This window comes from Aptenodytes patagonicus, chromosome 2, assembly GCF_965638725.1.
Source record: "Aptenodytes patagonicus chromosome 2, bAptPat1.pri.cur, whole genome shotgun sequence".
Classification (NCBI taxonomy): domain Eukaryota; kingdom Metazoa; phylum Chordata; class Aves; order Sphenisciformes; family Spheniscidae; genus Aptenodytes; species Aptenodytes patagonicus.
The window spans coordinates 68,917,895-68,935,696 of NC_134950.1; the positions used below are offsets into that span (position 1 = coordinate 68,917,895).

General features: G+C 40.8%; 1 protein-coding gene across 1 annotated transcript in view; it reads left to right on the plus strand.

Annotated features, from left to right (window-relative positions):
- The first annotated feature begins 430 nt into the window (after positions 1 to 430).
- Positions 431 to 17,802, plus strand: part of LOC143156531 (dynein axonemal heavy chain 5-like) — a 175,048-nt gene continuing 157,676 nt past the window's right edge. Inside the window, exons 1-9 of the mRNA XM_076330176.1 lie at positions 431 to 1,647; positions 6,054 to 6,154; positions 7,636 to 7,824; positions 7,924 to 7,998; positions 10,870 to 10,956; positions 12,381 to 12,452; positions 15,189 to 15,290; positions 16,200 to 16,386; positions 17,580 to 17,745. Of these exons, the coding sequence (XP_076186291.1) occupies positions 1,485 to 1,647; positions 6,054 to 6,154; positions 7,636 to 7,824; positions 7,924 to 7,998; positions 10,870 to 10,956; positions 12,381 to 12,452; positions 15,189 to 15,290; positions 16,200 to 16,386; positions 17,580 to 17,745 (1,142 nt within the window). The 5' untranslated portion in view covers positions 431 to 1,484. The remainder of the gene's footprint in view (positions 1,648 to 6,053; positions 6,155 to 7,635; positions 7,825 to 7,923; positions 7,999 to 10,869; positions 10,957 to 12,380; positions 12,453 to 15,188; positions 15,291 to 16,199; positions 16,387 to 17,579; positions 17,746 to 17,802) is intronic.

Genomic DNA, 17,802 nt, shown 5'->3' on the forward strand with positions numbered 1-17,802 from the left:
GCGCACGACCCGGCGCGCAGGCGCAGAACGAAGCCCCCGCTGCTCTCCCCCGCCCGCGGCCGGCGCGCATGCGGGTTGGGCTCCCTCACCTGTTCACGGGACCGGGCTGCGCCTGCGCGGCCCCAGGAAGGGGGGTGGGGGGCGGGAGGGGCCGCTCGCTGGCCGAAAAAGCGTGGGGAAGAGCGGTAGCTGCTCGGGCTGCTTTAGTGGCCGTGGAGCACTGCTGGTCGCTCTCCCTGAGGAGCTTCGTGCCGGCGGCGAGGTGGCTGTGCGCGCGTCACCCGTTGCTGGGTGTGACGGGAGAGGTGGGAGCGAGGGGAGCGACCCCGTCTCCTCAGAGCGGGCTCGGGGCTGCCGGCTGCAGCCTGCGGGGCTACCGGCGGCGCCGCCTCTTCCTCCTCCTTTTTTTTTTTTTTTTTTTTTTACAGTCTCTCAGTGTCGAGGGGACTGTCAGTACTAGTGGGGCGTGATTCAAGGTCACTGAGGTCGGTTAAAAAAGTAAAATGCGGAAGTCCGAGTTACTAAAGCTTTGGGTTTGAACGGTAACATACTGCAGTGAAAGCTTGGTCGTTGGGTATCGTCTGGAAAAAGGAGGCATGCTAAGTGAGGGTGCCACAGGTGGATAAGCTGTGAATCATGCAGTATCGTTCAGGTCTATGTGGAAGTGGCTTTGCCCGGCAGAGGAGAAGGGAAAGTCCTCATTCAGCCACTTGTCTCAGCTGTGTCTCTTCACATGTTGCCCAGAACCCAGGTTGCCACCCTGTTGAGAAAGGCTGTGTTGAGGAGAGCGGTGTGGCTGCTGGCGTGCAGCTCGCTATGGCCTCCCCTGGATCTGCACATCAGAAATGCTGAGGCTCAGGGAAGCTGCTTGCTTAGGATTTAATTTATATGTAAGGGAAAACTATGGTGCATTTAAAAAGACAAGTAGTTATGAAATTAGCACTGGGTTGGTGGATCCAGCAGGAAATGGGGACAGACGAGGTGCCTCCTGGGGACTGGGTTGTTAGCTGGGTTTGTGTAGGGGTTGCCATAGCAGCTGCCAGCAGCTCCAAGTGCTCAGGCTAGACTGCAGGCTTAAAAACCCGCTTGAGATTAAGGAAGTGCCTCAGTCGCCACTCTGTGCCCAGCGCTTTGCAGTGGGACCTGCAGCTGTCGTGTAAGAAGGAGCTTAACCTGTCCCTCAATGCGTGAGTTCCCACCTGCAGCAGTCTGATCAGAGAGAAATGACAGTTACACAATTAGAAATAAAGTTTGGTTAATGGGTAACTTTAGAGGAGCTTTTACCATTTTGTAAACTGCTTAGATCTTCTAATTTTAAATTAGCAACCAAAAGTAGAGAATTTTTTTCTTTTCCTTGCTAGTCTATCATATTGGTGCTATAGCAGGGAAAAAAATACTGAAGGTGTGGTTGATTGTTACAATGTTACATTGTCCGGTCATTTTCTGTATTGTTGATTTAGGTTGATTTTTGTGTGGTGGTGGAAATGGAGGATACTGTGGGAGGTGAGACTGAGTTACGGGGAAGAGTTGAGCCTAGTTCCTCTCCTGGTCACTCTGCACAGCAGGAATCAGAACGACTGAGAGCAACACAACTTTCTTCCAAACCCAACATTGATCTCTGTCCACCTCTCATTGCTATAAAAAAAGGTAAGGGAGAAAATAATGATAAATTCTTCACGTTGGCTTTGTATGGAAAAAAGTTCCAGCAACAAAATGAGAAACCGATTATTAAGTAGAGTGTTAAAGTTCATAACAGGTACTTATATATACTGGGTGGGTATGTGCTGTTCTGAAATGTGCCAGTGTAGGGACTGCAATGTGCAATTTTCAGCTTTATAAATAAATATGTACATATAAATAAACAAATGCTTTTTTTTTACATATATATATGTATTTACAGGGTCATGCACAGTGCAACTCTGATCCCTTAGCAGATTTCCTGGTGTTGAATCATAGTAACACAATTAGAACCATTTCTCTGGAATTAAAATGAGTATTACTCTATAGTATGGTATATGCTATAGCATGGGATCTCTTTTGTGGAATACATTAACGGTGATAATAGATTGATTAATTAGTTCAAAGATTATTGAACGTGGCCTTGCAGTGACATCAGCCAGCTCCCTCCTAACTCTCTAACCTGATCCCCTTCCACAAGGTCGGGGAATACTTAAGCAAAGTGGGCATAAGTCCATGGGCCCTGATGGGATGCACCCACGAGCACGGAGGGAGCTGGCTGATGTCATTGCAAGGCTGCATTCAATAATCTTTGAATGTTCATGGCAACTGAGAGAGGTTCCTGAGGCCTGGAGGAAAGCTAATGTCACTCCTGTCACCAGGAAGGATAAGAAGGAGGACCCAGGGAACTACAGGCTAGTCAGCCTCACCTCAATCCCTGGGAAGGTGATGGAGCAGCTAATCCTGGGTACCATTTCCAGGCACACGAAGGACAAGAAGGTGATTGGGAGTAGCCAGCATGGATTCACCAAAGGAAGAAATGCTTGACCAACCTCATTGCCTTTTGCAATGAAATGATTGGCTTGGTAGGTGAGGGGAGTGTCGTGGATATGGTCTACCTTTTCTTCAGTAAGCCTTTTGACGTTCTCCTGTTGGGGAATTTTTTATTGTGCCCCTTGAGGTGAATTAAACACATATTTGTGCTGAAATACATAAAAAAAAAAAATGAACAGTACATTGGACAGTCCTACTGCCATAACCAGTTCTATAAGAAGTCTGCAAAGATGCTTCACAAGCTGATTCCTTATATGCACTTGCACCAGCACCAGTCCTGTGAGCATCAGCGTGGAGCGCCTCAGCCCAGCCTTGGGTCCATCCCCCAGCACCAGCTTTGCTGCCCAAAGGTAGACCCTGAGCCTCACATTCCAGGATGGCTACAAGACAATGCTGTGTCTGTTTCTTATCACCAAGGGAAACTACACTCCCTTACAGGGAGTTGTTCTGTCTCTGGCATTCCCGCTTCCAGCCAGCTTAACCCCTTCTGTAGTTGGGCCTTATTGTTCTCTATGCCAGATTACTCCTGGGTCACAAATTACCACTGCTGAACAGTTACAATTTGAATTTCCACTTTACTCCTGTAAGATTCTCATAGAGAAGCTAGAAGCTAATGATGCGTGGGCTGGATGAGCAGACAGTGAGATGGATTGAAAACTGAACAGACAAGCCCAGAGGGTGGTGATCAGTGGCACAAAGTTCAGTTGCAGGCCAGTAGGTAGCGGTGTACCCTAAGGGTCAATACGGGGTCCAGTCCTGTTCAATGTCTTCATTAATGATCTGGATGATGGGGCAGAATGTACCCTTAGCAAGGTTGCTGATGACACATAACTGGCAGAGGTGGCTGATACACTAGGGGGTCATGCTGCCATCCAGAGGGACCTCAGCAGGCTCGGGAGTTGGGCTGACAGGAACCTCAGGCAGTTCAACAAGAGGAAGTGCAAATTCCTGCACCTGGGGAGGAACAACCCCAGGCACCAGTACATTTTGGGGGCTGACCAGCTGGAAAGGAGATTGGCAGGAAAGGACCTGGGGGTCCTAGTGGGCACCAACTTGAACATTAGCTGGCAATGGGCCCTTGTGTCAAAGAAGGCTAATGATACCGTGGGCTGGATGAGGAAGAGTGTTGCCAGCAGGTCAAGGGAGGTGATCCATCCTCTCCACTCAGCACTGGTAAGGCCTCGCTTGGAGTACTGTGTCCAGTTCTAGGCTCCCCAGTACAAGAGAGGCATGGCCATACTGGAGAGAGTCCAGTGAAGGACCACGAAGATGATGAATGCACTGGAGCATCTCTCCTATGAGGAAAGGCTGAGCGAGCTGGGACTGTTCAGGATGGAGAAGAGGAGGACTGGGGGGGATCTCATCAGCATGTATAAATACTTGAAGGGAGGGGGCAAAGAAGAGGGACCCAGGCTCTTTTCAGTGGTGCCCAGTGACAGGACAAGAGGCAATGGGCACAAACTGAAACACAGGAGGTTCCCTCTGAAATCAGGAAACACTTTTTCACTGAGGGTGACCGAGCACTGGCACAGGATGCCCAGAGAGGTTGTGGACTCTCCTTCCTTGGAGATATTCAAAAGCCATCTGGACATGGTCCTGGGCAACCAGCTCGAAGTGGCCCTGCTTGAGCAGGGGGGAGGTTGGACCAGATGACCTCCAGAGGTCCCTTCCAATCTCAACCATTCTATAATTCTGTGAATAATACATTATAGTCAGGGGAAAAGAGACACACAATCTGTAAGAAAATTTATAAGGAAATCAGTGCTATTAGAATATTAATTTTAGTCACAATCTCATCATTTATTTAGAATAGATTAAACAGTAGTTCCTGAAAGTTTAGTGAGCTGCTCATTAGCACTACTGCATGCTCCACTGAGGATCCTATTTGCTGCCAAGGATGGGACCTAAATATCATCTTCTGAGAAAAAAAAAGGTTGCTTTTTCTTGGACTAAAAGCAAGCTGTAGCAATTACAAATAGCGTTGTTCAGTGCTTTCAAGTAATTATCTTTTTGAAGCTAACTAAAACAGTATTTCTGTTAAGGAGAGATAAACCAATATTTCAGAATGCTTTGTAATTAAAATTTTTAAAAGACAAATGCTGGCTGGCTGGAGATAAGTTATTGTACTTAGTATCAGGAAAACATAAATACTCTTATTTGTTACTTAAATGACTTAAAAATATTCAAATCCTAATTTTTAGTAAAAACAAAGGCATGCAGTAAATTTTTTATTAAATAACTTAAAGGGCTTCAAAAGCTCTTAAGGAAGCTTAAACAATCAACATAAGATAGTTACACACTCTAATGATATATGTCCTGTTTTTATTGCAAATATTGCCAGTTGTTATTCTTCAGATATTCCATGTGCTCAAATTGTCTTGCAAGTCCCTGCAAGTAGCAAGTTTGTCAGAAATGCATGAGACTGACAATCAGAATTTAGATAAAGTAACAGAAGAGGAATAGAATCATAGAATAGAATCATAGAATCATTGAGGTTGGAAAAGACCTCTAAGATCATCGAGTCCAACCGTCAACCCAACACCACCAGGCCCACTAAACCATGTCCCTAAGCGCCTCATCTACACGTCTTTTAAAAACCTCCAGGGATGGGGACTCCACCACTTCCCTGGGCAGCCTGTTCCAATGTTTAACCACTCTTTCAGTAAAGAAATTTTTCCTTACATCCAATCTAAACCTCCCCTGCCGCAACTTGAGGCCATTTCCTCTCGTCCTATCGCTTGTTACTTCGGAGAAGAGACCAACACCCACCTCGCTACAACCTCCTTTCAGGTAGTTGTAGAGAGCGATGAGGTCTCCCCTCAGCCTCCTTTTCTCCAGGCTGAACAGTCCCAGTTCCCTCAGCCGCTCCTCATAAGACTTGTTCTCCAGACCCCTCACCAGCCTCGTTGCCCTTCTCTGGACACGCTCCAGCACCTCAACGTCCTTCTTGTAGTGAGGGGCCCAAAACTGAACACAGTATTCGAGGTGCGGCCTCACCAGTGCCGAGTACAGGGGCACCATCACTTCCCTACTCCTGCTGGCCACACTCTTTCTGATACAGGCCAGGATGCCATTGGCCTTCTTGGCCGCCTGGGCACACTGCCGGCTCATGTTCAGCCGGCTGTCGACCAACACCCCCAGGTCCTTCTCTGCTGGGCAGCTTTCCAGCCACTCTTCCCCAAAATAACTGGGTGACAATAGCAAGTGTGAAAAGTGACAATATTTCAGAGTCTCTATTTTTTCCAGAATTGATTTCTTCAAGCTAGTACCTTAAATTGCTTTTTCTTACCTCTACTGCTATCAGTAGGAATTGTTTGCAATTGAACTTGAGAAAAAAGCCATTATAAGACATCTTTTCCCCCTAACAGCTTCTAAGGGTTTCTGCTGAGGCACAGGTTTTCTAATGTTCCTTTCATGTCTCATTTTCCCCAGCCTGAGAAGAGGTTAGCCAGCAGATATTAAGACACAACATTGCAGGTCTTGTAAGTGCATTTGTTGTGCATATACCTGAATAATTAGAACTTGTCACTTCTTTTAACTAGGCACAGAAAGTAAGCATCGTAGACGTGGAGGGGACCTGAAGACAGGGAGCACTGAGCTAGGAGCTGCTGTCACAGGATCACCTTTGACTGCTGTTCTTCCGGCAAGTGTTTTCATGCTAAAACAGGTGGTGACTCAGCTACCTTTTGTCTGTTAAATTTTCTTCTGTACAGATAATTCTTGAAGTCTTCATTGACAAAAGTTTGGCCTAATACTGGAGGGTGCTGAGTTCCTTCAGTCTCTGTTAATTACAAGGAAAAAGAACAGTGAACCACTCAAAAGTGTGTGCAGTGTTAGGCCATTTACTTTCTGTGCTCACAATGTGTGTTGCTGGAATTTTGGTTTCTGGGGGTTTTTTTGATCATCCACTGGTTAATCCCTTGCCAACATGAAAATTAGTATTGGTAAAGAATACTTGAATAAGGTCGTGCTGCATCAGGGAAGGCATATGCAAAACAAAAGATCCAGCTGTTGGCATGGAAGCCAGAGATGATAAAAGACTGACATAGATGAGTTGGGACCTACATGGGAGAAGAATGAACGGTGAATCAGAAAAGACGTGTAGCTTTTAGAGACATCAGAATGGTACTGACCAACAACTACAGGTATTCAGGCATTCTTGGTGTCACCTGGTCTCAAAGAGATGCAGGTAGAGACAGGAGTGATGTAAAACATCCATTTAGAGTCTGGGGTAAGACCAAATGGTAGGAGGCAAAGGTGGACGTTGGCCAGCTTTTTGGTTTTTTAATCCAAAAGTAAATCAGGATTTATCAATTACAGTTCCTAGTTTAGAGTACTGGGAAGATGATGTAATTTATCTTTGTTTCTCTGCAATAAAAATTGTGAGGTACAGAGGCACTCCAGACATCCCCAGACTTCAGATACTCATGTCAGTGGGAGCTGTGTGTAGAAGGAAATGCTCAGTGTGGTGACTTTTTTACCCAAATCTTTAGTTTTCCGTGTAGCTTCTGAAGATTATCTGTTGACTTAAAAATGTTATTCACCATATCTATGTTCACACTGTTATGAAGATTTAAAAAAATCCTTTGCCTACATAAAATTCCTTCTTTATCATTCTGGTAATACCTTTATATGACCCGCGTATTAAACATCAATTGTATATTTGTTCCAGTGGTGACTCATTTTATAGTGGATTTGTTTTATTTATTTCCTTTGAGGTAATAACTTGATATTATATATTAAAATGCTGGCAGTGTAGAGATAGATCTGGTCCCAAATCTGGAATAGAAGTTTGGAAGCTGGATTCATAAAGCTGAGATTCGAATTAGAACCTTAATAGTGCTAAATTTGTATTGTAACCTTAGCCTGGATCCACATCTGATTCTGAGGTCCTGATCTGAAGTTTCCAATCTGAAGTGTCCATTGTAGCAGCTTTATACTGAGAAATAATTCTGGCCTAACAAGTTAATTATTACTGATCTTTTCTCTCTGCATTCCTTAGATGTAATTTTTTTATGTTCCTGCTTGAAATAGTTTATGAAACCAGCTTAAAGATCAACAATATAAAATACAATCCTTAAGTGAGGAAAAAGAATCTCTTTATAACAAACTTTTATTTTCTAGACAACTGGTAAGAAAAGTATAGTACTTTCCAGTGAAACTAGGAAAGAACTAGCCAAGCAAGCCAAAGTCACCAAAGAGGAGAGAAGAGCTCAGATAGATGAAAGACAGAAGTATTTGATATCAAGATTAGCAGATGGGATAGGCTTAAGTGAGCAGCAAGTGGAGGAGGCCATTATTTCTGATGACAAGGTAAATAGTAATTAAATTATTATTATTAAATATATTTCCAAAATTTCCAGTCTTTTGAAACTACTTCACAATTAACTACAATTGTAATTTTGTTTTTAGTTTCAACTTATAGAACAATTCTTTGCCCCTAGTGGACTTAAAAAGTTGCTCTTCTTTTACCAAGATGTATTGCAGGTATGTTTCTGTTATTGCTTCTGCAAAAGCAAAGTTGCATTTTTTAAAAAAAAAATCACATGACTCTTGCAAAATTCAGAAAATCTTGCTATGCGTGCCAATGTGGAAAGAACTTGGATCTCATTGTTTAGATACTGCCATCTTGGCTGTCCTGGTTTCAGCAGGGATAGAGTTAATTTTCTTCCTAGTAGCTGGTACAGTGCTGTGTTTTGGATTTAGGATGAGAACAAAGTTGGTAACGCACTGATGTTTTAGTTGTTGCTAGGTAGTGCTTACACTAGTCAAGGACTTTTTAGTTTCCCATGCTCTACCGACTGAGAAGGCTGCAGGTGCACAAGAAGCTGGGAGGGGGCACAGCCAAATTGGCCCAAGGGACATTCCATACCATGTGATGTCATGCTCAGTACATAAACTGGGGGAAGGCTGGCCAGGGGGGGCCGCTGCTCGGGGACTGGTGGGGCATCGGTCAGCGGGTGGTGAGCAATTGCACTGTGCATCACTTGCTTTGTGTAGTAGTGTTATTATTACATTATTATTATAATTTTATTTCAATTATTAAACTGTTTTTATCTCAACCCACGAGTTTTTCTCACTTCTACTCTTCCAATTCTCCCCCCCATCCTACTGGGGGTGGGGGGAGTGAGCGAGCGGCTGGGTGGTGCTCAGTTGCAGACTGAGGTTAAACCACGACACATCTTGGCTTACATGAAAACAGGAGAATGCCCTGTGGCATGGTTTGATACTATTCTTGTTTTCACAAAAGAAAACTTAATAATGGCCAAGTGAAGTAAAAATCCAGACTTTAAAAATGATAAAGATAATTGAGGCAAAGTGTTCACAGTATTCAGAGTTTAAAAATACTAGATTAACTAACATAAGTATTATAGGAATGGGGGAATGGTCTGTGTAAGAACCATTTTGTCTTCTCCTTTTGGTTTGAACTGCACCAACTCCACTATGGACAGAGCACTGATTCAAAAGGGTGAAAAATGATGGAATTTCTTTCTAAATTAAGGTGGCTTCATGTTCAGGTCTGTCCCATTCTGCGGAAAATATTCTTAAGCTTGCAAAACTATAACTAGAAATAAGGTAGTTGTGGTCCCCGAGATATATTTGTCTCCCTTGCAATTTTCTGAAGAAGAAGCCTCTTCATAAAAAGCAAAATCATTTGTTCAGCTTCCACTGAGTGTGTGATATCAGAAGGTGCCAAGCGATCTTGAAATTGCCTAACATGACTCTTGTGGGCTTCCTGAACTGCAGAAGACCTTCCTCAGTCCTTTCAGGTTATGCCATTGAGGAGCCATGTTAGGGTGAGCTAACTCACGATGTGGTGGTAGTTTAGGCCTGTTGGGGAGAAAAAACTGATTAATAATGCTTGATTGTCAGTTAAGTGGAAGAATGAATTACAGATTCTTTATAACCTATGTAAGCTAAAAGAACTTTTGAGCATTACTGGAATTGCCTATAGACTGCAACGCACAGAATCGGCTCAGCTGTCAAAACGGTTTAATCAGTCTTTCCTTTCACTGGGACTGCGCGTGCACATTTCTGGGATGAACATGTTCTCTGACTTAAAACAAGATGAAACTAAAAATCTTGAAAGTGTTTTCTTTAACTTGCAAGCCAGAAATAAATGCCCAGCTTGGGTAGAGTGAAACGTTTCATTTCTGCATTTACTTTTGTTTTATTTTGGTCTTTTTATCCATTAAATAAGAATCTATGAAAATCTTGTTACAAAAGCAGCATAGCATAAAAATAAATGTTTCTGATGGGAAGTATGAATGCCATCTCTAGCATCTTCCACCCCATTCTGATGAGTCAAGAGATCTCATTAAATTGACTGTTCTGTCAACAGTTTGATTTCAAACATATTAGAGAATTAGAGATTACTCAGGGGCAGTATCATACATGCTTGCCCTGTTCTTACCCATTTTTGGCCATTCTTGGAGACAAAATACCATTGGCCTGACCTAGTAGGCATGTTCTTACCAAGATTTGTCAAAGATCCTTTCTTCAGTGCTGCTCATCTCTCTTTTTCACCAGCTTGGGTGCATGATGTTCACTTGAGACTGTGCATAGGGGTTAGAAGACGCTGATTTGGGGTGGAAGTGGGGAGCCACCACAGCGTATCATACATCACACATTTAGTCTAGAAGGAGCTGAACATTTGACTTTTTAGGAAGAGACCTCTCCTCAAACTTGAAAGAGTAATATACCTGCAGGCTTCTTCCACATTATTTTCTGTTAGATTCTTCCAAATTTCAACAGATTATTTTCCAAAGTGCGTGACAGAAAATTAGAGGGAAGCAGGTCTTTATTAGGCTTAAACTTTTTTGTTGCTTCAAATAGAAGAGGCTGTAGATACATCTCAGTGGAGAGGGACCAGTGGCAGCAAGGCTTCTCAGAAAGTTTTTCAGAATGTTGTATGGTTAAAGACATGGGCAGAAAACTAAATTTCTTTGCATTGTTGGCAGGATCTAGCTGACAATGTTCCTTGTGAGTCCCACTCACAATTACATTATGACTTTGCAGACCAGGCACATGACTCTGCGAGACATCTAGTTTGTTTCCATGGAGGAAGTTGCTCTAGGAAACACTTCAGATTTAATTTCATTATATTTTCTGAGATTTTTTGTCCTTTCTTGTTCAAGTGTTCTCTGAAAGAACAGGGCTATGAAACTGTTTACTGGGGATTGAGAGATTCATGCAAAGCTTATTCTCCAGATAAAGCCAACCTCACGATTTCGATCTGGGAATTACTAACTGATTCAGAATGAGCTTAGTTATAATTCACCTATTCAAACAGGATGAGGTATTTGTATGATAATAGCTTTTATTTTATTAACCTCTTATTTATAATTTAATTGCTAGCAAAAGTCGAATGCATCATTGAGGTCAGATGGGTCGACGAACACTTTGCTTCAGAAGAAGTTATTTATTACCGTGGGTTCTACCGAGGTACGGTTGAAAAATTCATTAGATGACATTTGAAAAGTAAAATATTGAAAAAACATAACAGTTGTGCAGTGTTAAACAGCTTTTTGTAATTCTTGGATAGATACTTAAATACTTAGTCCATGTTCTCATAATGCAAGATCTCACAACATTTCATCAGCTGAGGTTTGAATTCACCAGTAAAGAAGTAGTGATTAATTGATTTGACTATCTGAGAGGAGAGTAGGTCAAATAAACCCTTGTTAAAAAATCGCAGATCCTAACAATTTTGTTAATGACTGCATGTTTAAGTATTTTCCAGTGCTTGTGCACTTCTAGTTTAAAAGTGCAGTTCTTCAGTGGTTTTGTATTTCCTTTCATATAATAATACTGCACATTACTCCATAAATACCTTTAATAATTCCTTTGTTCCATTCAAATTCTTATAACAACCTCCTCACTGTAATGTCTAAGCATTATTCAGCAGTGTATTCAGAGTAGTCATTAAGATTTCTGATTAATTTTCTTTCTTTCCATCTTTTTTTGGGGGAATCGGATGTACCATATACAATTTTCTTTGAAAATGTCTTCATGGTGATGTCTTCCCCCCGCCCCCCCCCGATGAGCTTATATTAACATTGTTTTGTTAGAAAAGACATAGCTGAAGAATTCTTTCTTGCTTTCAGAGGAGAAGTGAAGTTCATTCCTCTGCCAATTGGCCCAATTGGAATGGCTTTTCAAATTTGTTACAGTTGAATTATTATTAGATTTAGTAGATTAAAAATAAGCATTGTTGCAGTACTGATTTGAAACGTTTACGTTACTTCAATCCATCGAAAAGATGAAAATACATGTTAAAAAGTGTTTGGATCAGAAGGTTTTAGTAATCTTTAAGTTCCCTTTTCAAAAAAAATGAAATAAATGTCATTCTAAGATGATCTATTCTGGTCTAGGTATCTATGAAAAGTACTTTAAATGTTGGAAAGCTGAGGATATCTTGAGTTTTTTTCAGTGAATTTATGTTGGCAGATTCAGAAAGGGATTAGAGAATCTCATGGATAGATCCATGAATGGATACTAAAATGACTAGACAGGAATATGTCATCTAACAGCTCTCATACAGTGGTTGCAGGTGGTCAGAGAATAGGAGAGCCCAGGAAGTAGCCTAGCTCGCAAGCTCTCCCTGAACTGCATTTTCTTGGTAAAGATGCAATACTGGACTGGTCTGCCCAGAACGGCGTTTTTGACGTTCTTATGTCAGATGGAGAAAAAACAGCATTTGATTTGAGAGGGGCAAATGTTCAAATATCCTACAAACAGTTCACTACCTTTTTGAGTAATTAGTTTTTTACAATTTTGTTTTCAGCACATTTTAAAGTTGTTAAGTAAATTACTTTCGCTGCACATGTGTATTCTTTTTAACCATATGCATTTTGTCCTTTTTACAGAACTTTACAGGAACTTGTGCATTTTTCCTAAGGACATCAGATAAAGTTATAACTGCATCAAATGTTTCCCAGGTCAGACCAAAATCATGCAGTGTTTGCAGTGTACTTAATATTTTCTTAGACCTTTATTCATGCAACTGGAATCAGAAAAAGAAGTGGGGAGTGCTTTCATGAAAATGTCTAGTTCTGTGTTTAACAGAAGTTCTTTTTCACCTGAACAATTATTTATGATAATGTTCTAATGATTTGGAAATTAGCTACTGCAATATTATTAAAAACAAGATTTTAATTAATAAAAATTCCTTATTAATCAGTCATTAAAAATAAAAATTTTCATGGCAATAGGGAATAAAGACCTAAATCAGGAGATTTCCTTTTAATTAATGAGCCTAAATTATGGAAATGCTGCACTTAAATAACTATCTTTTAAACTTTTAAAATAAAGATCATACTTGAAACTAACTAAAGTAAAGTTTTCCTGACCCTAATAGCTTTAGCTGTATATAAGAAAAGTACTTTTCCGACTTTCAGAGATACTCATGTTCTTGGGAAATATTTGCAATGGTTTTTTACAGAGAGCATCCAGATACTAACATCTAAGAACAGGCAATGTAATAAGCCTGAAATCATATTCTCAAAAATATTGATGCACTCATTTTTGTGCTGTACAGATTTTCTCCTTATTCATCACTAATAGGTTGATGTGTTCCAACTGAGCAGGCCAAAGCTGTAGTAAGTTTGTTCTCCAGCTACAGTCATGGAAATTAGTACTTCAGTTTCTGTCAGTCACTTGCTTTATAACAACATTTTTACAAATACCTCATCTAGGGGTGCAAAAGTAATTTCTAGGCTTCCTCTTCTCGCAGTCAATCCTGCTGCTTCAGTTGGGTACTTGTCAGAATGGTTGTCCAAACTCTTCAGTTATCTGCCTTGGTGCCTTCTCTCTGTGGTTCTTTTGTGATCACCTTGTTTTGGCAGGGGCTGTCATGTAGCTGTCGTCAAACTTCATTCTGTATGCGAGGCAATATTTTTAGATGCTATAGAAGGTAAAACAAGCCCTACTTTTCAGTCAGCCGGTCTTCACACTGATGAGTCTTGGAGCTCAGGCTCAGACTGGTTTGGCAAATTCTGGTTTATCCTGAAAAGCTGTGTAGGACTAGTTGGAAGGAGAATCTGAGAACCCCCTAGAAATACACTAATTTGTTCCCTATTTCTCAAGAGAAATAGCTGAATCTTCAGCATCCTGTGGAAAGAAATGGATCAGCTTGTATGTTGACCTTGTCCTAGAGATTCTCATGAATAGACAGAAGTCTTGAAAGACTTAATTTTCCCTGCCTCTCCCTCCCTGCAACAAATGCAAACACTCTCTTATGGGAGAAACTGACCTTGTTAAAAGCATCTGAAGGGGGGAAATAGGGGTCAGTTCCTTTCTTCATTACCTTTCTGTCTTTTCCTTCTGCTATTTTGCTAGCACACCCTTTTGCAGAGGGAAGTAGTTTAGGGGCATTTCCTTATTAAAAACCTTGGGGGCATTGCCTCCCAGGGAGCCTGTTCAGACATGCAAATAAACTTGGTCTTCTTCCTCGTACGCACTTCTTCAAGCATTGTTTAACGCGAACTGTGTTTCTCTATGACTTGACTTTCAGTCCAGGGCATCTTGCTCTTTCATGCTCAAACTTCAGGTGGAACAGATTAAGAACGTTGCCGTGATTGTCATCCATAATTCCTCCACTTTTTGAGAAAGGGCTTTCTGCCTTCTTGTACTCTAGTGGGATTATAAAACTGTAATACCATTAGGAAATAGTATTCCACCCATACGTAACAGCTAATTGTCTTAAACGCTCTCCTTTTACATGCAAGTGGGGAACTAGCAAGAAAAACATTAGTGATATTAATAATCAAGATAGCCAAGAACGTCAAAGCCTCTAGAAAAATTCATTTGTAGTTGCCATTCCTAAAACACTCCGGAATTGCTGTCTTTGCACAGGCAAAAGTTGGGAGTAGAAGCTTCCACGGCAGAACTCAGTACGCTTTCCCCTGTATCAGTGAAGCATTCATCATGATGTAGGCAAAATCAGTGTATGTCTGTGCAGTTCAGAAGTTCTGAATGAGACTCCCTCTCTGCTAACAAGAGAGATACCCAGAGCTGAGATGGCTAGTCAGTATGGGTCGTAGTAAGCACATGACCCATGTTCAGAATGTATACATTTGTAGGCAAAATGCCAGTAACGGAAAAGCCAACCAGTCCATAAAGGAGCAGCATTGGGAAAAGATGCAATCCCTCACTTCTTCCAATTTATGCTTCGAGTTCTGCAGTAAAATTCCACTCACCAGTACCGTCTCTCCTTGTCCCCGGTGTCAGCAATTCACTGCTTCTTCCTTCACAGCAACAATGAACTGGAGAGAACTGTACAACTGAGAGAGGAATTTTTTGCCTGATACATTTGTTGTCCTTTTTTAGGTATTTATGATAGATGGAAGCTGTTCCTTTAAAAGAGAAATATAGACATAATTGTCTTAAGATTAATTAATGCATTGATGTTAAATGGTTAATTTTAATTGGTTGCTGGAGTGTTGCTACAATATGGGAATGATGTTTCTGGTGACTCAAACTTATGGACAAGTCTTGGAATTTCCAATTGAATTTTAGTCTATGTCCAATCCAAATTCAGCAGCTGAGGGGCAATATCCTCGGGGAACCTACATAGTTATGGACTGTATATATGTCTGCCATGTGTCTGAATTTCACTCGTATTATAATATTGCAGAAGTTTACATGTACTCACTAACTTTTATTTCTTCCCGAAGGAGGTGAATTTTGGCGTATTTGATTGTATTAATGGAAATATCCTTCAGGGCCTGGAATTTTTCTTGTCCCAAATCATGATACCAGCACTTAAATCCCAACAGGTAATCTAATAGTTAGTCTTTTTTCTCAAGAACACTTGCAATGAAGGCAAGTGGCTGCTGTAGTCCCCTCACATAAAACAGAGGATACAAAAAGATACAAGTCTAATATAGGCCTTTATGTGAGTCATGCAGTTTGTGTATGTGTTTGAAATTCATATAGTTATTGTTTATTTTCAAGCAGTAGCACCAGCTGTAATGCTCATCACAAAGGAGAACGTAGCATAGCAGCCATACTAAGGCAAAACTGTGAAGATTTAATTAAAACCAGATTAAGCCTGGGTTGAAAGAAGTGCCAAGTTCTTCTGGCAGCACAAAAGATCAGTCCATGATTTTATTATAGAGAGTGGACAGCAAGCACTGTATCACAGCCAGGGTATCCAGCTGCTTCAAGTTGTCCTTGTTCTGTGGCGCTCACAAAGCATCACAGTTCGCTCTGTTGCCTCTAGAAGTATACGTTCAGGGGTAGGAAGTATAATAAAGCTCAGTGTCTGTCGCGAACAGTGGTGTCATATGCTGTTAACCATAAGCTACCATTTTCTCTGACCCAGGAGCAGGAGGGGAGATTAGAATCTGTTTTCTCTGTTCAGAGAGCGCCAAATCAGACTGAAATAAAGATGGTAATTCAGTGTGAGTGAGAGCAGCAAGACATTTTTATTTCTCGAGCCTCATGCTTGTTTGTCTCTTCTTGTCTAACAGAATAATTAAATCAATGCACACTTGAAAGTAATTGTGCTATAGTACTGATGAGTGTATTTTAAAGGGCATACTGATAAATCTTTATATACTGCCATGAATAAGGAATACCTTTCTAATGAAAAATAAAATACCTTCTGTGTTCAAAAAACAAAAGAAAGTGTGACCCTTGTTTTACTTTTTTTTTTTTTTTGGCATAAATCATAAAATAATCAGAACTGGGGAGCTGTGAAAGAAGGGTTGAAGAACAGCCAGATACAAGACTTTCTGTATTCAGTGGATAAATTTGTGGGTACTTTGTCATCATCAAGACAGAATATAGAAGATAAAATTCAGCTCACAAAAGTGGATATTGATATTTATGTCAGCAACTTACAGAACCCATCTGACTACATAACTGCAGGTGAGTAATTCCTACAGCAAACACAATGATGCTGTTTATAAAATAAATGTTATGTCATTAGTAAAAATTTACCTTGAAGAATTAATTAATCTTTTCTGAGCTATATACATTTTTCTGCTTACTCTTGCCAGGTTTCTGACTGTGTAATCATAAAGGATGGGCAAATGATTGATGATTTTAATTCATAGATCTTAAAGGATTAGGTAGTTCCTTGACATATCATGCAGGCAGTGGCCTATGTTCCTCCTAGTTTGCTGGCCAAGTAGTTGCTGACTGATGCCATCTACTAGTGTGTATACTCTTCACTTTCTTTGATACTGGGGAAATCCTATCCAATATTAAGTCTGACTCTGAGGGCTGAGTCAAAACAAGATGTACTTATAAAAATTTATATATATATGTATATGTAAGAAAAAGAGTAGTTATGTCTCTTTGAACAATAGCTTTCCACCATTTCTTAACACCACATGGGCTTTCATAGTGAAATAATGCCAAACTAGTCAATAATTCTGCAATCCCTCTCAACCCTACATGAGCCTATGGCAGGAAAACTTCCACAGAACAACTAGTGACTCTTAAGATGAGGCAGTAACGTTATATGGCTGGACAAGTTCTTTAGATCTATTTAGTAGTACAAGCTCCACGAGTCCTAAATATAATGCACCAAGTGAACTGGACTCTTTCAGCTGCTAGGGCAATCTAAAAGATGTGCTGACTTATAAATTACAGGGGGGTTTTGTGACTGTTAATAATGGTGTCTGTTACATGATGCTTTTAATGTGGACTAGGCTGCAATGGTAGAAAGAGAGAAATGTGGAGAAGTAAGCCTTTACTTATGAAATACAAGCAGAAAAATATACACATAATAGTTAATGCATTTCTTGGACCTCTGAAACATGATTCTCCCAAAATCACATCGCTGTATTTTTTTTCCTTATGAACTCACTGTATTTTTAACTGTTTCCATCGTAAAGGATATGCAATAGTAGCAGAGTAGGTAGATATAAGTTGTGTGCGTGTGCATCTTGTTGTTACAGTCTTAAATCTTTTCCTGTTGTTGGTCAGTGATTTGAATATACTCAGCTTACACAGAGTCTCAGCTTATGATTGCTAAGGACATTTCACTTCTGTAGTTAAAAATCTGTATTTATTTCTTGGTACTTATGAGACTGTCCCATTCTATGATTCTGAAGGCAGTAACACAGAGGTCACTGAGAAACTTGAAGAAGTGGTCATGATTTGGATCAAACAGATCAGACAAGTTTTAGTGGAGGGTGAACAAATGAGAAGAGAAGCTGATGACATTGGTCCATCTGCAGAGCTGGAACACTGGAAGACAAGGATGTCATCATTTAACAGGTTAAATCCCTGCATCATTTCTCACAGAGTCTAAAAAAAAGCTTTTTAAAAATAAAT